We start from the raw sequence: 20,815 nt of genomic DNA, 5'->3' as shown, positions 1-20,815 counted from the left end.
TCAGGTGACAAACTTCCCTCGATCTGTCAAGACCAGCTACAGCCGCTCGGGGCTCTTCATCAAGCGCTCCAGATGGGAGCGCCACTTTATCGCTCCCCGGTCGGTGACATCACCTCACCATGCTGGATTTGATGATGAAAGCAAACATCTCTGTCTTAACTCACATTTGCCAAATCAATTTTGTTTTCAGAGACCTTCCAAAGGGGCTTATTGGCATATTGACGGTCTGCAGGCGGGAGGGGAATTGGCAATGGGCAAGGGATGGGCATGAGAAAGGAGGGTGGAGGTTCTGAAGGGCTTAATAGCATTTACCATATTTAATGCAGGGATGTCATTACTGAATATCCATCCTGAATAATGTGCATTTCATCATAAATTCTTTACAACTTATTTACTTAATGGAAAGACTTATAGCTCACTGTCAAGACTGTAATTAAACATTGTGATACAGTGCTGCCTCACCAAGATCCCATCTTTCCCTCTCACACCTCCCCTATCTCTCCCATGTTCACAGACACCTAAGATTGCAGCTTCTATTTTTAATGCTTATTATTACTGAAGTACCCAATTAATTTTTGCTGGATTTGAATTCACGATATTTTTTTTTTTATTATTGAGAAAGGAACAATCGACACATATTTCAAATGATAATAGACAACTTGGCAATCACTGTGGCGTGTACATTTTCTTCATTGATGTACTCATGCTTGATATTGTCAGAACTGAAGAGTTTTACTTCAAGAAACTTGGAGACTATGTCTCACACTGTAGTTAAATAAAATAAGTAAGTAAGGAGTAAGGAGGAAGAGGAAGTTTATTTTTGTTGGCTGCAAATTTAAGACGAAAGGCTCTGTTAGTGTGGGTTGAGCATCTGCTGTGGGGTGTAAATACTGACGTCACCTGCTTTTCGTGCAAGTGAAAGGCTCGCTGTGCATGTTTGCCAATTTGGCAGAATGGAATGTGCCAAATTGGCCGTTCTGTCGGAGTAAGTGCATGTCCCAGGAGAAGCCCCTGGTAAAGAGAAAATTTGGTGCCAAAAAGTATGAAAGTACTTTTTGCAATTTAAACTCTCAGACAAGAAAGTAATTTTCATATCCGGAAAAAATTGGTAACTTCTATTTAGCCATGTCGAGACTGTCAGACAACTAGGCCACACTTTAAGGGAATGAAAGGACTGGATTGGACATAGTTGAAGGTGGCTGTGTTCACAACGTCATAGGTGCAGATCATCCTTTTTTAACTACAACATGATATACCGTTGTTCAAGAATACACAGTTATTCCTCATTAGGCTCTATGATGAAATGTTAAAGCAACACTTGGTAGCTTTTCAACATTTATAAAATACTTTATAAATTTGTGATTATATGTCGACTGAAAACTAGTTGAATGACAACTCTTCTATCTTGAGGGGGTCTGTATTGCTTTCACCAACACTAATTAACTTTGAGGAGGGTGGCAGGAACCTTGCCACACACACACACACACAAAAAAAAAATATATATATATATAAAATTGTGCTGACTGCTTTAACGCATAAGTCACTTCCCCCTTTCCCCATTCATTATAAAGACGGAAGTCAATGCAAACGCTTTCGGTGTTAATTCTGCAAAATGGTAGAGCAACAAGAGACAAAAAGTTTTGTCTGATGAGGAAAAGAAAAGGCAGGCTACACAGAATAAACATTTCACTCGCTAGCGTGACACCCCCCCACCACCACCACCACTAACCGAACTCGTCACACTAAGCCATACGGTTGCCAAATGTCATATGCTATTGTTTAGCCACAACTAGATTCATTGCCTTATTACTATCCATCTTTCATACAGCCGCTGGAAACAGAAATGTTGAAGCCATTTGCAGGCAACTGGGAGATTGAAAATTGATTGATTGATGATTTTACAACACTGTGGGTGGCGCTGGTCCTCACGGCAAATGCAGTATTCCTTATTTGTTATCGCTAAAATCGACCAAAACTGAAAAGCTATTAAGTGTTTCTTTAACTAAAAAAAAAAAAAAAAATGCAGAATTTAATTTGACACAAACACTCGCGCGCATACACAGACATATTAAGGGTGTAATGGCATCTAAAGCTTACAGTTAAATATCACAGTCTTCATTTCACTGTACACTAAGTATTGCTATGTTGGGAAAGCACACAATATTTAAGGAACGTTGACAGAACAGGTGGGCCAAAGAGGGGCAAACTGGAGATTCAAAACACCACTCTTTTTTTCTTACTTCTCAGGAGGCTTTTAATTTCACTTTTATTACATAACAACAACAAAAAAAATCAAATCAAATTTAAAAAATCATATATTGCTAGGCAATATATCGCTGGCAATTCGTGTTCCTCCAAAATGCTTATATTGCAGCAGAGCCTTGTTGCACCCGTGTCAGGTGCATGCCAACATATGTAACTATTCAAAATGAATAAAGAAAGAAAGAAAGAAAGAAAGAAAGAAAGAAAGAAAGAAAGAAAGAAAGAAAGAAAGAAAGAAAGAAAGAAAGAAAGAAAGAAAGAAAGAAAGAAAGAAAGAAAGAAAGAAAGAAAGACAATCATAACAAACCCCTGACGATATTGAGAATGTTTTTTTTTTATATTGTAATGTTACCACATTGTGAAATTGTGCATGTTGTCACACCGTGGTGAGGTTTGTTGTGTCATGGTCATTTCCTGATTTATTTTGTAAGTCTATTCCTCTTTGTTTCAGAGCACTTGCCCTTCCTCATGTCCTCCCTAATCACCAATTGGTTGCACCTGTTCCCCTATAGACCCTACCCACCGACTTCACAAAATCACGTGCTCGCTGTATGGTTCCGCCCCCTTGTCCGTCATTTTGTGTCTGTATTATCAATGGTCTCAATTGATCGAGCAATTTATAATGCATTTCATGGAAGACCCGGTGCTTTCGGATGCCGTAAACTCACTTGATGCGTTGCATAAAAGGCGTTATGTGGAAAAGCTTCAGTTTATCCATTCGCCAGATCCATATTTGATGCCTAAATCGATGTTTTTCGACCCGCTGTCTCCGCCGTATTTGCCTGACATCTGCTAGCTACCCTGATATGTACAACTATCTTGTCCACACAAAATCAGCCTATTCTCACGAAAGTTTGAAAAACTTTAAGAGCTTGGAGGCTTATAAATACTTCGTTGCTGGTTGGGTGAAACAGGTCCTCGTCCACGAAAATTCGGCAGGAATCTATCTTGTGCTTGGAAAGGTGAGTTACGAAATTTTCAATTCAAAATCTTTTGTTATTGCTAACATCCACTGTCAAGTCTAATGTATCTCATGTCGTTTGTCAATGGAGTTAGGGCTTTTAATGTTTATATGGTTTAGCGATAGCACTCTCACTACATACATACGTGTATGTTGTCGGCGATTAGCCTAGCAATGATCTTAATTGTGGTTGTCAGCCCCAAACCCTCTAAATATATATTAAATGCATCTTACCAGATATAAAATGACTACTACATAATCTGTGGTAATCATTTGGAGCCCAGTTTTCTCGTCGAATTGCAGCAGCCCATCTCGCTCTCTTCTCTCCGGGTCTCTCGGAATCCGGTAGAACTTCAAGTCTCTCCGTCTTCTCCGTCTATCTTCTCTGTTATTGCAACCGACCGCCACACACGCCTTCACCATTTTGATTATTAATGTTAACGAGCAGAAAAACACGTCGTAAATAGGAGGAATGTACGTAGCCGCAACAGGTAAACATGATGTGTTGACGGACAATTGGGCGGCACCAGTCAGGAGGAAGGAGTTGTGACGTCACGTGGGTAGGGTCTATACCTTCTGTCTGTGTCTATAGTCAGTCTCCCCTTTGTTTTGTGCCAGAGTGTCATCGTCTGCCGTAGTGTCACCCCAGCCCACATTTGTCCACAGCCATAGGAGAAATTCTGATCATGAATCATTTGTAGGCATTTTTGCGTTTGTTTGCTACCTTGTGTTTATGATAATATTTTTGCCTTCCACAGTGGAGTGACTTTTTGTTGCGCTATATTGTCTGATCCTGAATCCATCGTAAGCATTTTTGAGTTTGTTTGCGACTTTGTGTTTATGATCATTTTTTTTGCCTTCCTTGGTGAAATTATTTTTTTTTTTGCTGAACAACCTGCCTTGTTTTTACCTTGAGAGAGTCATTTTTAAATAAATCATTTTTATAAACCAACAAAACTCTGCATTTGAGTCCTGTCTTCAGTCCAGTCCTCACACATGTACTCATTTCCAGAAGCTGAGCCCCTTCCTCCACCTCTATAAAACCAAGAACCCAGTCTGACATTGACACACCACATCTAACCTTTGACCTTGTCCTGTGACCCTACCTTCGATTTTCACTGTCGTCTGACCAATACGTGATTTGACTATGGGCACATTGAGTCCCCAACAAGGATTTATGGCATTTTATTTTAATTGAGTTAAGGGCAAATCCTCAGTTACTATTCTTTCAAATGTTCGAATCAAAAACTAACAGTACTTTACTGAGTGTGAAACAGAAATGGTCGCCTTGTGGTGTGCACTGGGTTTATTTTGAACTTGACAAAAAGGGAGGAAACACAAAGTCAGTTGATGTCAGCGCAAAAGCCACGGATACTTGATACACAATTACTGTAATTTTTGGAGTATAAGCCGCTCCTTTTTTTTTTTCATACCTGCCAGCCTTGAGTAGGGTCTCTGACAGAAGGTGTTCGCTCGCCAATATACGGTCCAAATTGTTCTCCGGTGAAAATGCTCCTGCGACTCCAGATGCCAAGGGCACCATTTAGAACAGCTGACTGTTGCAATTCAAAGTCCAGGGGAATGGCCAAGTTTTCCTGCGGGAAAAACATCTTTGTTTCTTGTTTGAGGGACATAGGCCTTTGAGGTGACACCTTCTCTTCAGACAGAGATGGGGACGCTAGGTCCTCTGTCGGGCCTGAAGACAGTGCAGGATCGCCATCTGAGCCACAAGGATCATCTACAATGTCGGAAGGTTGAAGGGCATACTCATCATCTTTGTCATCTGCTCAAGTGAAACACAGAAATAATTGCTGTGAGTGGAGGGAACAGCAAAAAAAAATGCGTTGCATCACAATTTTGAAGAAATGTATGCAATACAACCAAACTCCATATTAAAGCGACTACTCAGCAAAACAGACACAATCTAAGAAAGCTGTTGTATCAAGTGCGTGTATTATGTTGTAATGCTTTGAGTGTTTTTAAACTGAGTGACCTTATTACTGATGAACTGATGCATGAAGGGAAAACCCACATTTTAATGTAAATGTTATTCTTTCTCCTGCATTGACTTTACTGCATTGTTGTGTATGTTAAGATAAACCATGACTTATCGTGAGATGTGAAATAACTTCAGGTGGCAATTTAAAAACAAATACTGGACATGGAGTGGAAGAAACAGGATCAAGTGTTTATGGCCATGAAACAGGGTGATGCCAGGCCGAGTGAGCAGAAGTAACTCTGCATTGTACAGCTCTGACTGTTTTATATTTCCTTTTCCGGAACTGGCTTATTCATACCGTGACAACAGAAGGAAGCCCACAGGGGTTAATTATGAATATAGTGAAACAGGACATAGAAAATTACCTTTGAACTCACAGAGCTTCTTCAGCATGGCATTTGTCTGCATAACATTTTTGTTGTTTTTGTTTCCTTTTTTTAAGTATTGATATTAGTATGAAATTAAATGTATTGTTCGAGTTACTGTTTTTTTTTTTTTTTTTTTTTTTGTTTTTTTTTTTTTTTGAAAAGGTCTATTCAAAAGAATTTACAGTATGGGAAACATGACACAAAAGACTCAAGAAGAAGAAGTAAAACACCCCTGCAATACTGTGAGATAATGCTCAATTTCTCTCAGAAAATGATTGCAATTACAAATGCTTTGGTAGTAATATCTTCATTGATTTTGTTTGCAATGAAAAACACAGAAGAGACTGGGAAAAAAACAAATAAATCATTATCATTTTACAAAAAACTCCAAAGATGGGCCTGACAAAAGTATTGGCACCCTTTGAAAAATCATGTGATGCTTCTCTAATTTGTGTAATTAACAGCACCTGTTACTTACCTTTGGCACATAACAGGTGGTTTCAATAACTAAATCACACTTGCAGCCACTTAAAATGTATTAAAGTTGACTCAACCTCTGTTCGTGTACCACATTGAGCATGGAGAAAAGAAAGAGGACCAAAGAACTGTCTGAGGACTTGAGATGCAAAATTGTGAGGAAGCATGGGCAATCTCAAGGTTACGAGTCCATCTCCAAAGACCTGAATGTTGCTGTGTCTACCGTATGCAGTGTCATCAATAAGTGTAAAGCTCATGGCACTGTGGCTAACCTCCCTAGATGTGGAAGGAAAAGAAAAATTGATGAGCGATTTCAACGAAAGATTGTGGGGATGGTGGATAAAGAACCTCGACTAACATCCAAACAAGTTCAAGCTGTCCTGAAGTCCGAGGGTACAACAGTGTCAACCCGTACTATCCATTGGCATCTGAATGAAAAGAGACTCTACGGTAGGATACCAAGGAAGACCCCACTTCTGACCCTGATACATAAAAAAGCCAGGCTGGAGTTATCCAAAACTTACCTGAGAAAGAATATCTGGAATGAAATAATGTTCTCTGATCAGATGAGACAAAAGTAGAGCTGTTGGGGAAATGGCATCAACATAGAGTTTACAGGGGGAAAAAAACGATCCTTAAAAAAATAGAACACGGTCCCCACAGTCAAACTTGGCGGAGGTTCCCTGATTTTTGGGGGTTGCTTTGCTGCCTCTGGCACTGGATTGCTTGACTGTTTGCATGGCATTATGAAATCTGAAGACTACCAACAAATTTTGCAGCATAATGTAGGGCCCAGTATGAGAAAGCTGGGTCTCCCTCAGAGGTCATGGATCTTCCAGCAGGACAATGACTTAAAAGACATTTTAAAAGTACAAGAAAACGTTTTGAGAGAAAGCACTGGAGACTTCTAAAATGGCCAGCAATGAGTTCAGACTTGAATCCCCAAGAACACCTGTGGAGAGATCTGAAAATGACAGTTTGGAGAAGGCACCCTTCAAATCTCAGAGACCTGGAGCAGTTGGCCAAAGAAGAATCGTCTAAAATTTCAGCAGAGCATTGTAAAAAACTCATTGATGGATACCGGAAGCGGTTGTTCAGAGATATTTTGTCTAAAGGTTGTGCTACGAAGTATTAGGCTGAGGGTGCCAATACTTTTGTCCGGCCCATTTTTTGAGTTTTGTGTAAAATAATAAGGATTTTATTTATTTATTTATTTTTTCATTCCCTTTTGTGTTTTTTCATTGCAAGCAAAATAATTGAAGATATTACTACCAAAGCATTTGTAATTACAATCATTTTCTGGGAGAAATTGAGCATTATCTGACAAAATTGCAGGGGTGCCAGCAGTGTAAGTAGAGGTTTTACAGTACAGTATCTTTAATTTGGAACTCCGTTTCATTTGACATTTGAGGGGGGGAAATGACAAAGAGAACATTATTGGTGCTGACTAAATGATAAAGATCACCAGGAAGTCAATGACAGATTTTGATGAGTTCTGATGAACAAGGTGTGCCACAGTGGAACAAGGAGACACTCAAAGCCGGAAATGGTCCACAGGAAGCTGCTGCTCCCTGGCGTGCATCTGTGGTGAGTTGTGCCTAACGTGAGCTGACAGGCTGCGGCGTGAAGGGGCTCTGCTAATGAGGCTCAGCAACCCATCTCTGGGCTCAGGAACATTCCAGAATGACTGCTGATGTGACACTGCCTCACTGTGCGGTAAGCCTGAACCCTTTTATCCGCACACTGATACAAATGCATTTACTTGTTCATCAACCATGAAGCAACTGTTATTCTGAAAGACTGGAAAGACAACTGTGATCTGCCACTAGTGGGCTTGACCTCAACTACATAAACTCATCTACATAACTACTGCAACAATAACTTAAATAATGAGCTGACATACAGTATAGACACATCTGTGTGTGACATATACGTAAAGTATGTTTAGGACACGGCTAGCAATGCATGACCAAACTAAAATATCAGTGAAACTAGTGCGTTCAAGGATTTCAATGCGGTCCAAGCATGTTTGAAAAACACCATTAAACAATGTAGTTCTGATTTCAGCATGAAACCCAACAGGTCAACCTAATGATTTTGAACACTGTGCGTAAATAAGGTTATAGTCCTGAATGTGAAGCTTACCATATGGTAGAGGGACAAGAGCTTTTATAGGTAACTGTATCCCCACATTGCTGTACCTCCCTTGACATTTCCTTTCCAATTCTACTCCCAAAGTTTAGATTTGATTTAGGCCAGAGATTTCCTTGGTTCACTGGATGAAACAAGACCATTTTCACTTATAAACATCCATGTGTATAGACCTTGCGTAAAGTAAACTTTAGTAGCACACACACACACAATTTTTTATTATTTTATTTTTTTTTACTATGAGGCAGACCTTACTATAAGCCGCACTGGTCAAATTTGACTTTTTTTCAAATTTGAAAAAAAAAAAAGTACTTTCTTCATATATAAGCTGAACTGAACTATAAGCCACAGGGCTATTCACACCAAAAGTCATCGAGCTCATTAGACTTAACCACACTGGACTGTAAGCTGCAGGGTTCACATAAAAAGAAAAAAGTTGCGGCTTATACTATGTAGAGTAGAAGCCAAAAGTATCTGTACCGATAGAGCACTAAAATGACTTCATCCGTATCAGGGAGCACTAAAAATAACGTGCTGATACTGTGCAACATGGACTCATTTAGATTTAGTTAACAACTATTGGTCATCAGTTATCCGCCTCACTGTAAAAAAGGAGCATTTGTTGCCCTTCTTCTGCTGTTAATTTAAATTTAAACACGTCCAAGCCATTGGAATTGGGAAGGTGGCAGTAAATGAATATTCATTCTAGAGCTGTCCCGACTAGTTGTCGACGTCATCGATGACGTAAACGCGTCGACGGGCAAAACATACCGTCGACGGGTAACGACGGGCTAAAAAAAATTACATGCGGATAAATTTAGAATGGCAGGCGCTCGCGATACAAGCGGTTGTTACTGGCACCCCCAAGGGGGCCGCTGTTATTTCAATGTGACCGGCGTTGTCAGATTGAGCAAAGAGGAAGAAAGTGGGCGAGCGAGCGAGAGAGAGGGAGCGAGATCGGCGAGTTGTAAAAGTGCGCAGGTAGCGCCGAGTTGACTTAGTGGCTTCATCCCCCACGTTTTTGTTTTGGTCAATAAAAGTTAGCCTGGCTCTGCCAGACTATTCTCCCTGTATTTTTCAAACAGAGAGAAATAGTCTGGGACCCATCCCATTGACGGCCTTTTCGAGCAGATACAAAATCAATCGACAAATCAGATTCGTTTATTTGCGTGACGTGTTCTTCACGAGTAACGTCACTCTTGTGGTCCCTTCAGCAACACAGACGGTGAACGGCAGAGCCGAGAATATGTTCCAATCCACGGTAAAATCAGTTTTAAATGACCAAAAACACATCGACACGAGTCACTGACAACAATCTGTCTCGAGCTAGCCATGTCGAATAAACTCCGCTCTCTTCATATGTTTACTTCCGCGCGCAAGTCCGTCATCCTGAAGTCGCCATTTTACTAACGTCACGTCTGCCCGTCGCTGATTGGTCCACTCCGCTGTCTGTATGCTGTGGCTTGCTCCGCCCTGGAAATTGTTTCCGTGGGAAGGGTGGCCAGACTCAATAGCTGGAACAGCGTTGAGTCTGGTGTACCAGGCTAAATAAAAGTATCCTTAAAGAGCCATCCGACGCCTCTCGGTGTTTTTATGCACGCCGCCGCCTTCCTGAGGAAGAAATCGGACGAACCCAGACAAACCGACGACAACGAGCCAAGTGAATCGCCGGTGAGGAGTTGAAAACACCGCCAATTTCCAAAAAGGGCAGGGATGGTTACACGTGAAAGCGGCATAAAGCCAAAAAAGCGGACCAGAATAACCAGAGCCTGGAAATATTTCAAGGAAAATATGGAGGGTGCCACTGTGTGTACTCTTTGCTAAGCTGAGCTCGCATACCACGGTAGCACGTCGGCTATAAATGAACACTTGAAGCGCCATCACCCAAGTATAATTTTCGAAGACAACAAGAAACAACAAGCTAGCGGATTGTAAGTCCATACAACTCTCTAACGATTTTTTAAATGGAAGTTGCCTTTATGTGCGTCGTATCAACGCGCATTTTTATTTAATAAAATAATTAATATAATTATATATTTTTTATAATTATTATTAAATTTATTAGGATCATGGAAGCTCCCACTTAGGGAAAATATATACATATATCCTGTATATACATACTATAAAAAATATATATGGAAACACCACTGGCCTGCTTACTGTAATCCATGACTGCACTAATTACACTAGTTATTTAATATTATAAAGTTTTACATCTAGTAGTATACTATAAATTTAATACTATATACTTAATTTTTGTTACTGTGGGTATGTTTGCCTTTCATTCAAAATAATTGTGGTAATATTTCAGTGTGCCCTCTGCGTTATCTTCAGGTTAAAACAAACAAAAGTTGAAAAGTTTTTCCCCTCCCCCAAAAATGCGGAATGCACACCGGAAAGAGCATCTGAACTCACACAAAGTATTCTGAAAATGATTGTCTGGGACATTGCAACTCATTTTAACATTTAGAACAATATAGAAAATGACATACCGCAAAAAGAGTAAAAATTGTTTTGACTCCTGTTAAAAAGGTGAAGTCACAGTGTTTCCGTTTACATGTTTTTGCACCAGTTAATGCCAGCAGCATTTGACCTCATTGTTTGTGATTTTTTATTGATATTTATGTTATTTATTTATAAATTAATAAAGAATTTAGGTGTTCCAAAATGTTTTTTTGTGAATTAATAAGCTTTAACAAAAATTTAATTATTAAATTAGTAAAAAAATAAATAATAATAATTAGATTAGATTAGTCGACTAATTGTAAAAATAGTCGGCTGACTAATCGGGAGGAAATTAATCGTTTGGGACAGCCCTAATTTATTCATTCGCTGCTAACCCTCCCACTTCCCCTGGATTTGATGTCTAGCACCATCAATGTCAGCCAATGAATTAAAGTGTCTGTGACACCATAAAAAAACATCTTAAATAGCATTATTAGGTGAATTAAAATCATATTTTCAGACGATTCAACTATATACAACAATTTGGCAAGTGTAGATGACGAGAGATGAGTCTTTCAATCTGCTGTTTAGCTACTCCTGTCATTATGGTGATCGGGCGCCGCCATCTGAGTGATGACATCGGCAGAGTAACGATTTCAGCTGATTTAGAATTCAGCCCAATGGAGGAGGAAGATTCAGAACGAGGAAAATGCAACAGAGAGCAGCAAAATGTCATCATTGTTTTAATCTCTCCACTCCAATATTTTTACAGGATATTCTTTTGTCTAAGTATTTGTTCCCAATTGCTATGTAAATTGTACGGTCATGACAAATAACAGTCTTCTACTCAATGAAATATGAAATATTAAAAATGCATTTATTCAGTACGACAGGGCTAAATTACTGCACAATGGTAAAAACTGCTGACCTCTTAAACCTCCCGAATGGTATTTTATGCCACCGAAGTTTGTCCGGCTTTTGCCATTTTCCTGCCCCGGCTTCGGAGATGAAGGAAAGAGCGTAAACAAAACAGTGGGCGTGAGAGGTAGGCGACATGCTAACCCAAACCGGGTGGCTCTCCCAAGTCTCTTCCTAAAGCAAAAAAATCACACAAAACTACGCCGACTCATGTCACACACAGCGGCAGGGATGATTGTCTTCACCGATCGGCCAGCCCCCGGCAACGAGCAACGTTTGGCTCGTCAATCTGTTGTGGCACCGGCAAGCAGGCAGTGCTCATCGCCGGGGACGCAGAGGGGAATGATCGCCAAAAATGAAGATTTCTTGGTGGACAAACCGGCCGACGTCATAGCGCGTGGCTACCTGACCCCAAGCCGAGTATAGCACTTTCCAGGCGGGCAGGTGAAGTGGGCCAAGGGGGCTGGAAGTCTCGACACAATTGAGAACCGGAGACGAGAGCGGGGGACTCCCCGGGCCCATGCCGAGGATAGCACTTTATAGGCGGGCATGCCTTTATCGGCGGGCGAACATGGTGTGCGACAAGCCGCCGGTTGTCGGCCAAGTGGCCCTTTCGGTGAAAAAGGAGTATTGTCCTTCTTAAAACGTTTGCAGTGATCCCAGTATTTGACATAACATAAAACACGTCGCTTACTCACTTAGTCATCCGTCCAGTGGTCTCTAAATTGTCTGACTTGTTTTCCCCATTCTTCACGGTGAGCTAGATCTTTTAGAAATCCAAAAAGCCTCACACCACTCTCCCTGGTGTAGCAACAAAAGCCTGCAGCACACTGAGCTGGTGTGACGCAAAAAAATAACGAATTAACCCGCAAAATCAGCTGAATCCGCAGTCCTTCTGCATACTATAGTAATGGCTGTATTGTTAAAATGATTAGTCCGCTGATGTCACATTCGCCTTCTTTCTCAATCCATACTCTGGCCGGAAGTCACTCATTTTCATGGCGCGGGATTCAAAGAATGTGATAAAAATATCGATTGCTTCCACACTCATCCAAGCGGTCTATTTCAATCAGGAGCATAAAATACCACGTGTAATATGAATTAAACATGCTTTTTTGTGCCACAGGCACATTAAGCAGTGTCTGGCCAAGCCTTGATAGCAATGACTTTATGAGTATGCAACAATTAAAAGAAATATGTCTATTTCTATCAAAAATGTGACATGAAAACAAATGCTATGTGATATGATAACAATAATGTACTGGCATTGGCTGATACCATACAGCCAGGTATCGAATCGGTATCAGGTGTTATAGTCCGCTTATGCGGAAAGCAAGACTGGACCCTAGAGCAGACAACAATTGGGGGGTATGCCTACAAGGGTTCATTAATTACAAACAAAAACAAACACGATATCGCGGAAAAAAGCGGGAATAACAAAAAGAGTCTGTGAGAATAGGTCAACGAGGATTAATAATACCAAACTAAGCTGTGGGCAGGGTTAGGGTTAGGGTTAGCCAATAAGACAACAAAAAAATAAATACACTCAATATCTGCACAACATAAAGGAATCACAAAACAAAAAGCGACTAACAATCACGCTAGCAAATAGGATGTGACTAGACAGAACTAGTGGCAAATGGCGACCAGCAAGTTAATATATCGGCACCCTTGCTTGGGTTGCCTATGTTTAAATACGCAGCTGATGAGCATTGAATGCACATGTGTCCAGGGAACACTGCCCACACTCTAAAATGAGAAAATTGACAAGCACCCAAATGTGACATCGGGAGCCAAACACAAATAGCTTGTGTGGTAAAAAAAGTGTGGGCACTCTTGCTGTATAACAAACACTACATTACTTTTTGTATAACTACAGTACATCTGTTCAAAAAATATCAGGAGTCCAGTATTTCAATGTGTGACCCATGAAACAGAGACTGCAGCTAAAATTGTATGTTTTTGAGTATTTGCAGTAATTGAGTCAAGTATTTGCAGTTTATGCCAAATTTACAGAAGGAAAACATTTATTCCCCGACATGCTATCTGCATGGGTGGAATGATTTTCACCTCTGCCACAAAGTGTTGGGCGCACTCATAGATCACACGATTATGCCGAGCCGCAAGCGGGGCCGCCATCATCAGGGAGTGAATTAAAGATGATAGAAAGAGCTATTAATCACTGTGACAAAGCCCCTAATGGAGGTGTGACCTAGCCAGTGCCGATGGGACGCATCCACGGGACAAATGGATACATATGTTTACAGAGAGAAATAACCTACCTGTGGACATGAGCCCCCCCCCCAGTTTTCATTTTAGTCTGCATCACTGCCTTTTTTGCTGTCTCTATCTCAAACACCTCCTCTCTCAGTAAGGCAGTTATTAAATTTGGGAATTTATTTAGTATTTGTTTTTTGTTCTATTTATTTATTTAAAAAAATTCAGCAATTTGGTATGTCATAAAAACGGAAGATTTTACACAACAATTAGAAATGCACTGATGTTTTTCTGCACACTGTATAACATATTTCTAATTTAAAGCAATAAAAACACCTTGTATAAATGATCTTCATGTTAAAGATGGATCCTCAAAATGTTGTTTGCAAATTGCGTTCACCACATAAAGGCTGATACTCTCGAAACTGGTGAAAAGTACTTTAAAAATATAACCACACTGTACTGGTTCAATCAATCTCTTGCTGTATTTCTCCATGCCTGTCTGAAACTGAAAGACGAAGCCCATTTCCCCTCTTGGGTCTATTAAAGCGTATATAGTCCATTGTTTCATATTGTACAGCGGGCACCGAGCTATAAGATGCAACATTTTGCATTCAATTAGTAAGGATCTGATTCATAAATCCCATCTGACATCCAAAGAAAAGGGCCCAATTATTGACCACGGGGGTCTAAGACATGAATTTATAGAATGATTATGGACCTTTATGTTCCTTCATACATTTTTGTTTTCTTTGTTACCTTTGAGTACTTATAATTGAAAGAGGAAAGGCATGCCTCCAGCAATGCCTGTCTAATATACGTTAATCACGCATTATCTCCATCGTCTGTCAGAATCAAACATTTTTGAGCATGCACATTTACTTTTAAGCACTTCAAATGTATTACGTACGTAATCTATTATGACAAGTTTTAAACATTTTACTGTCCCACCGAACTATTTTTAAACAAGAATAAAGTAGTAGAAAAACGCTTTGTTTTATTAAATGCTTCATTGAGTGACTCCACTCAATTCCGCTCAAGCTGCTCACTTACACACAATGAGTTGCAACAGCAACTTTTTTTTAAATTGAAAATAACAATCCGCAGTGGACTGAGGGTGCCAAGTTAGAAGCGCGAAATAGTGAGGGATCACTGTATTATTTTCAAGGGCAGAAATGGACTTACTATTTCAAGAACTGGCAATTGCTAGGGACCTGGGATTTCCAGGGGCACCAAAATGATTTGTTAAAAAATAAATAAAAAGAACTAGCCGAAATTTTGTGATTTGTGAGGGGAAACAAACACAGTGCGAAAATTTAACACAGCAACCTTACAGAGAGTGTCTTTGACACTGACTTGGCAGCAAAGCATGACAAAGTTCCAAAGAAGAAGTGGCTAAAAGCCAAAATATAAGCAGAGCCACAAATATGTAATCATTGTTTTGACCGAAAGCTTGTTTTTCACACTCTGGACAGAATAGTAGATGGGAAAACACTAGCAGGAACGCAGCATTGAGATCCAGCCTACTGATTGTCATTTTAATGGAAGGCTGACTCGTCATTGGCCGGGCACTACGTGAGATGTACTTAGGGCTAGTTTACTTGTCTGAAATAGGCCATAAAAATGTTTCTGTTCTTGATCTTTAGGGTATTATGAAGAAAACTGCATCATACTGTTAGTAAGACTCCATATTCACATGATTTCTTTAAGACAAATTTGAGACAAGCCAATTCGCAACAAAAATTCGCTGCAATACAACAGTTTTTATTTCCAGCTTGATTAAAGCTGGGAGTAGAGAAGTGAATTCAAAATATCATCATTTAACAGTTGTGTCCTGTTCGGGTCTGTGGGACCCATTTTCAGTTATCAACGCTAGAAAAATATTACATTTTTACAAATGTTAAACACGCTCATTTCTGGTGAACATATACCATCCTTAATGACCTCTCAATTTCTCCACACCTGCCGTTTGTGTGGAGGACTTAGGAAGAGAATGCCATGTATTCCTCTCAACCTACCAGACCACCATTTTCAATGTCTACTTTAAGTGTGTGATGCTGCTTCAGAGTAGGTCTGAAACTCAAATCTTTCATATAATTCAATGTTTGTAAAATTCTTTGGATGATTTCATTATTTTGAGTTGTAAACACAAGTGACAAAAAGGAGAGGTTCAAAGAGTACGGCCCTAAAAGTCATTTTAAAAAGCGCAACATATACTGTATGCATTAAGTGCAAGAAATATGTATCGAATTTTTCGAACAATACGTCGCACCTGAGTATAAGTCGCCCCAGCCAAAAAATGCGCAATGAAAATGAAAAAAACACAGTCGCATTTTTGGGGGGAAAGTTATTTGACAGAATCCAGCACGAAGAAAAGTCATGTCATCTTGAAAGGCGATTTAAAATACAATAGAGAACAGCAGGCTGAATTGGTGTACGGTATGCTGATATTACATGACGCTAGAAGTACGATCGGCTTAAAAAATCCAGCCCGACCCGACCGGCCTGCGGGTATTAAAGCCCGACGCGGCCCGAGCCTGATCAATTAACTTGATTTGCTTGTCCTAGCCCGAAAAAACCCGAAATTGTATGTTTTATTTGTGGGCAGAAGCCCGAAAAATGAATAAATAAATAAATTATATTCTATTTGTGAGGACTCAGGAGAAGGAGGAAATGCGGGATGCGATGCGTGGTTGCGTTTTGTGTGATCACGTTTGTGACGATGTCGGTGCATACTGGATATGCATAATGATAACAAATCAAAGCCTGTCTTTTGTAACAAATTCTCCCAATTAAACAAGACTGTAAGATGGATATTCAATAAACATTTATATCTTTTATATTTCAGTGTCTGTTCTAACAGGCGGATAGTGGATTTGACATTTATTTTAATATCCTCGAGTTGGCAGAAAAAAAACACAAGTTTTCTCAATGTTTAAATAGTCTACATATTTTTTATGATCATTATAAATGCATTTACACAACGAAATAACGCTGGAAAAGTTTGGTCTCATACGAGAAATATATTTAACAAAGCACCACATTCGTTTACGAAGCCGAAGCTGTTTCCTATAGCATCTTCAACAATCAATTTGAATCCTTTCCATATCCCACTCCTACCGCAGTTGTTTGCTTTTCAATTCCCCTGTCTTTATTTTTTTCACTCCTATAGCTGCTCCATATCGAAAAGGAAAAAACTAGGATGCTCGCGGAGGGCGCCAAGGCGCGGGAGGGGAAGATTGAAAAGAGAGCCACTGCGTGCACGTGCGCAGGCATGCACAGCGCCTTCTCTGTTTTATCCAAATTATTTATTTTATTTAATATCCATACATAGTTTTAGTATAAATATATGATTTCATTTTTTTTTTTTTTTTTTTAAGTTAGTGAGAGAGAAGTCGTCCCGACCCGAACGTAAATAATCACACATACAGTAAGTCGCTCCAGAGTATAAGATGCACCCTCTGCCAAACTATGAAAAAAAACTGCGACTTATAGTCTGAAAAATATGCAATGTGCACACACTGCCTTGCTGCATAAGCTCGTGGATAAAAGATTTCTACCAAATTGATAGAATGTTCAAATGAAGTATAGAAAACCACTTGTCAATTGTACATTTCTGTTACCTCATATTGAGATGCGATTTTGCGTAAGTTACACATTTATTCTAACAAAGGTAAATAGCGAGTATTAACCATATGTAATGTTTACCCTGCTTTTAATTAAGATCAACATGTGTTGAGCATTTTAACAAAATGTTTTTATTTTGTAGCAATTAAAAACAATAAAAACTAGAGGATCCACCAGACCCGCAAACACTCGCTCTGTAACAACAATAAGAACACCACACATGGATTAAATTGGCTGCCACTAAGAAAAATGTGGATACCCTTAGGATAAGCGGACACCTCTCATAGAAATAACACACCGTGGCCAAATCCAAAACTACATAAACAAACAATTACAGCTAGCCCCTATCAGAAAGGGGCTGCTGTTCATTTACGAAGCACTGTTAATTACAGTGGATCATTTTGTGCCCCATTCCCTCAGCAGGGTGTAGGGAGGAATGTTTTGAACCGGTTTGCCCTCAGGAGAGGCAATAAGCTTCCTAATTAACACTCTCTTTGTGCTTAATGGGGGCCTTGTTGGACAGTCTTTAGGTTTGCAGGTCCATTTGGGTGACTAGGAGGAAACCATGTGAACTGGTTGAAAGGAATAGGTTCATTCAGCAGTCATTATTTCGAGTACTTTTGAACAGTTGCTCTATATATTTGTTTCGAAATGAATAAAACTCGAAAAGGATATTTAAAAATCTAATGTGTTGTCTAGGGTTGTCCGGATCACACTTTTTGCACCCGAGTCACCTGATTTTTAGGATCTGCCGATAACGAGTACTGATCCGATACTGTGGCAATATATCAAGAAAATTTAAAAAGAGCACATCCAAATGTAAGATGTTTCCAAATTACATGTGCATTGCACACTACTCTTGCATGACAATATCTTATAGTTAGCTTTCTACGACAGCTAGCATCACATTGCCCCGGTTATTTTGACCTCCGGTTCCACTGTTACAGCATTTGTTGTAATGTTGGGCAGAAAACAGGGATGTCACTCAGAGGTTGCGCTAGACTTTTTCGTTGTCTGTCATTTTGATTGACAGGGTCATAAAAATCCGGTCATAATCTATTTTTACCCGTCACTTAAATTTTTAAAATGATGAGAATGACATTGTGGTGACCCTTTATTTGGCATAATTCACCTTCCGTACTTGTGTGTCCATTTGGCCGAGCGCGTTACCGGCTACGACACAGTCACGTGACAGAGACACTTAAGAGCCGCTCGCGTTCAGGCTTGAATAGAGAGTTCACAGAGAGCAGCAGAGCTATAGCGGCTGGACACAGCAGTTCGAGCTAACAAGACTCTTAACATTGCATACCGCTTCAACATATTCAATAGTATTTAGTTTTCATTCATTTAAAATTAATATTCTGTCCGACCAAGCTTAACAGAGAATCCACACCGTGCCACCACACATCAAGCAGATGAATATGTAACTTTTTCTCCGCAGTGACAAAAACAGTTCACAGTTCACCTGCTGTGGCCTGAACGGAGTCTTACACCTTCCTCCCGGTGCGCATGGACTTGAATTGCGTGCCCGCTTGTGCAGTCCCTGTTTTTTCACCTCTTTTATCAACACCATCGTCGTTTTGGGGTTTTTTGAAGAAACTTCGGACACTCAGTTGCCTTGACATTTTTCAGAGTAAGGCCAACGACGTCATGCATCAAGAGAGACAATAGCTAATTAATATGCTCACTTGCCACCCTGTGGTCTGGGGTGTGAATTGCAACCTGTCAAAATGACAGATGGACTTCAGTTTTTTCCGTCACCGTTTTAAAAAATCGGTCAACGACGGAAAATATTCGGTTAATGCAACCCCTGATGTCACTAGACCTAATACAATACTGGAAAACAGTGGGGCACTGGCGGCCAAGCAATTTTTTTAGCACTTATCTATCATGAAAACAATATATAATCAATCCAAAATACAAGTTTCTGTAAAAAAGTGACACTTTTTTTTTTTGTCTTTTAGTCCTTAATATTCAAAATCAAAATTGGGGAATGCTTTTTTGACAGTCAATTCACCTCTGCTCATGCTCATCAACTTCCATCTCCCTTCACTTCTTCCGACACTCTGCTGCTCTACAGTACTTTGTCTGGACAGAAATGGGAATATATGACTGAAACTGTTTTGCAATTAGTGTTTCTCAACTGGTACGTTGTGACTAAAAGTGGTTTATGTTGCCTAGCTTACATCTCTCATTCCTTGTTGCTGATTTACCTTTTCTGTGAACAAATAACTTTCTAATATCCATTTGCAAGAGTAATGATTTTTGAGTCAAATAGAAATAATATACAAGACATTTTGGTACAGATTACAGGGACTGTAGTAAAAAAAATGTTTGTAAAAAAGATGTAAATAATGGTGAGCACACGTACAAAATTGTTTGAGGTTATATCCCAAAGATAGGCAATTAATCTATACAGATTGATTGTATTCATTTTGGTTATATAAACAAACAGCAATAAGTAGCATCAGTATTGATACAATTCAAATACCATGTATCATATAAACACAATATTAGACAAAGCTATTGAGTGAGAGCCTCTCACTCAAATCACATTTAATTGTCAATGTATTCGGAGCCAGTTAGCTAAAAGACGCCAGCTAATCTCCTACTTAATTGGCGGCCAGAGTAGTTTACCGCAGTTAACTGCCTAATATGGAAAGAGTAATGTTGAACCATTTAAATTCACAATTCATAGGAGTGGGCGACCAAACAAACAAACAGCAACAAAGACGTTAAAACGGACAGCAAGAATGGGCAGTTTATCTGGCACTAACTTGTCAACCAGGTGGGAAGGTACAATTTGCACCACCGACTGTATGATGCTGCATTCATGTAGTGTTGGAGTAATTGAAAGAAATGATTCTCTATTACATGATGTCTATAAAAAGCGCCAAAAAGTCACTCAACTAGTGATGTATCGTTGGAGCATAAATATAGGCTACTCTTCTGTGTAGCAAGTTAGCAACACATTAGAACGATTTTCCAACTTGGGAATTCAGATCTAAAAAGCACCAAAAAGTCACTCAACTAGTGATGTATCGTTGGCGCATAAATATAGGCTACTCCTCTGTGTAGCAAGTTAGCAACACATTTGAACGATTTTCCAACTTGGGAATTCATATCTTAAAGGCGGCAAAAACTCACTCAACTAGTAATGTATCGTTGGACCATAAATATAGCCTACTCTTCTGTGTAGCAAGTTAGCAACACATTTGAACGATTTTCCAACTTGGGTATTCAGATCTCCTGACAGACATGAACGCAGCATATCTCCCGGAAGTGCTTCGCGGAAGTATCAACTCATATGCCTATAACAGCCAAAGTTACGTGGATAAATTGCCATATTAAGGACCTATGTACAGATTGTGTAAATGCAGTGAATAGAGT

General features: G+C 39.7%; 1 protein-coding gene across 1 annotated transcript in view; it reads right to left on the bottom strand.

Annotated features, from left to right (window-relative positions):
* Positions 1–2,352: 2,352 nt before the first annotated feature.
* Positions 2,353–20,815, bottom strand: part of LOC130917455 (histone-lysine N-methyltransferase MECOM-like) — a 102,000-nt gene continuing 83,537 nt past the window's right edge. The window contains exons 2-3 of the mRNA XM_057838867.1: positions 4,657–5,006; positions 2,353–2,419 (exon numbers count right to left, since the gene is read on the bottom strand). Coding sequence (XP_057694850.1) covers positions 2,396–2,419; positions 4,657–5,006 — 374 coding nt within the window. The 3' untranslated portion in view covers positions 2,353–2,395. The remainder of the gene's footprint in view (positions 2,420–4,656; positions 5,007–20,815) is intronic.

This window comes from Corythoichthys intestinalis, chromosome 6 (assembly GCF_030265065.1).
Source record: "Corythoichthys intestinalis isolate RoL2023-P3 chromosome 6, ASM3026506v1, whole genome shotgun sequence".
Classification (NCBI taxonomy): domain Eukaryota; kingdom Metazoa; phylum Chordata; class Actinopteri; order Syngnathiformes; family Syngnathidae; genus Corythoichthys; species Corythoichthys intestinalis.
Note: the sequence above shows the minus strand (reverse complement) of the source record. Positions and strands in the feature narration are given on the sequence as shown.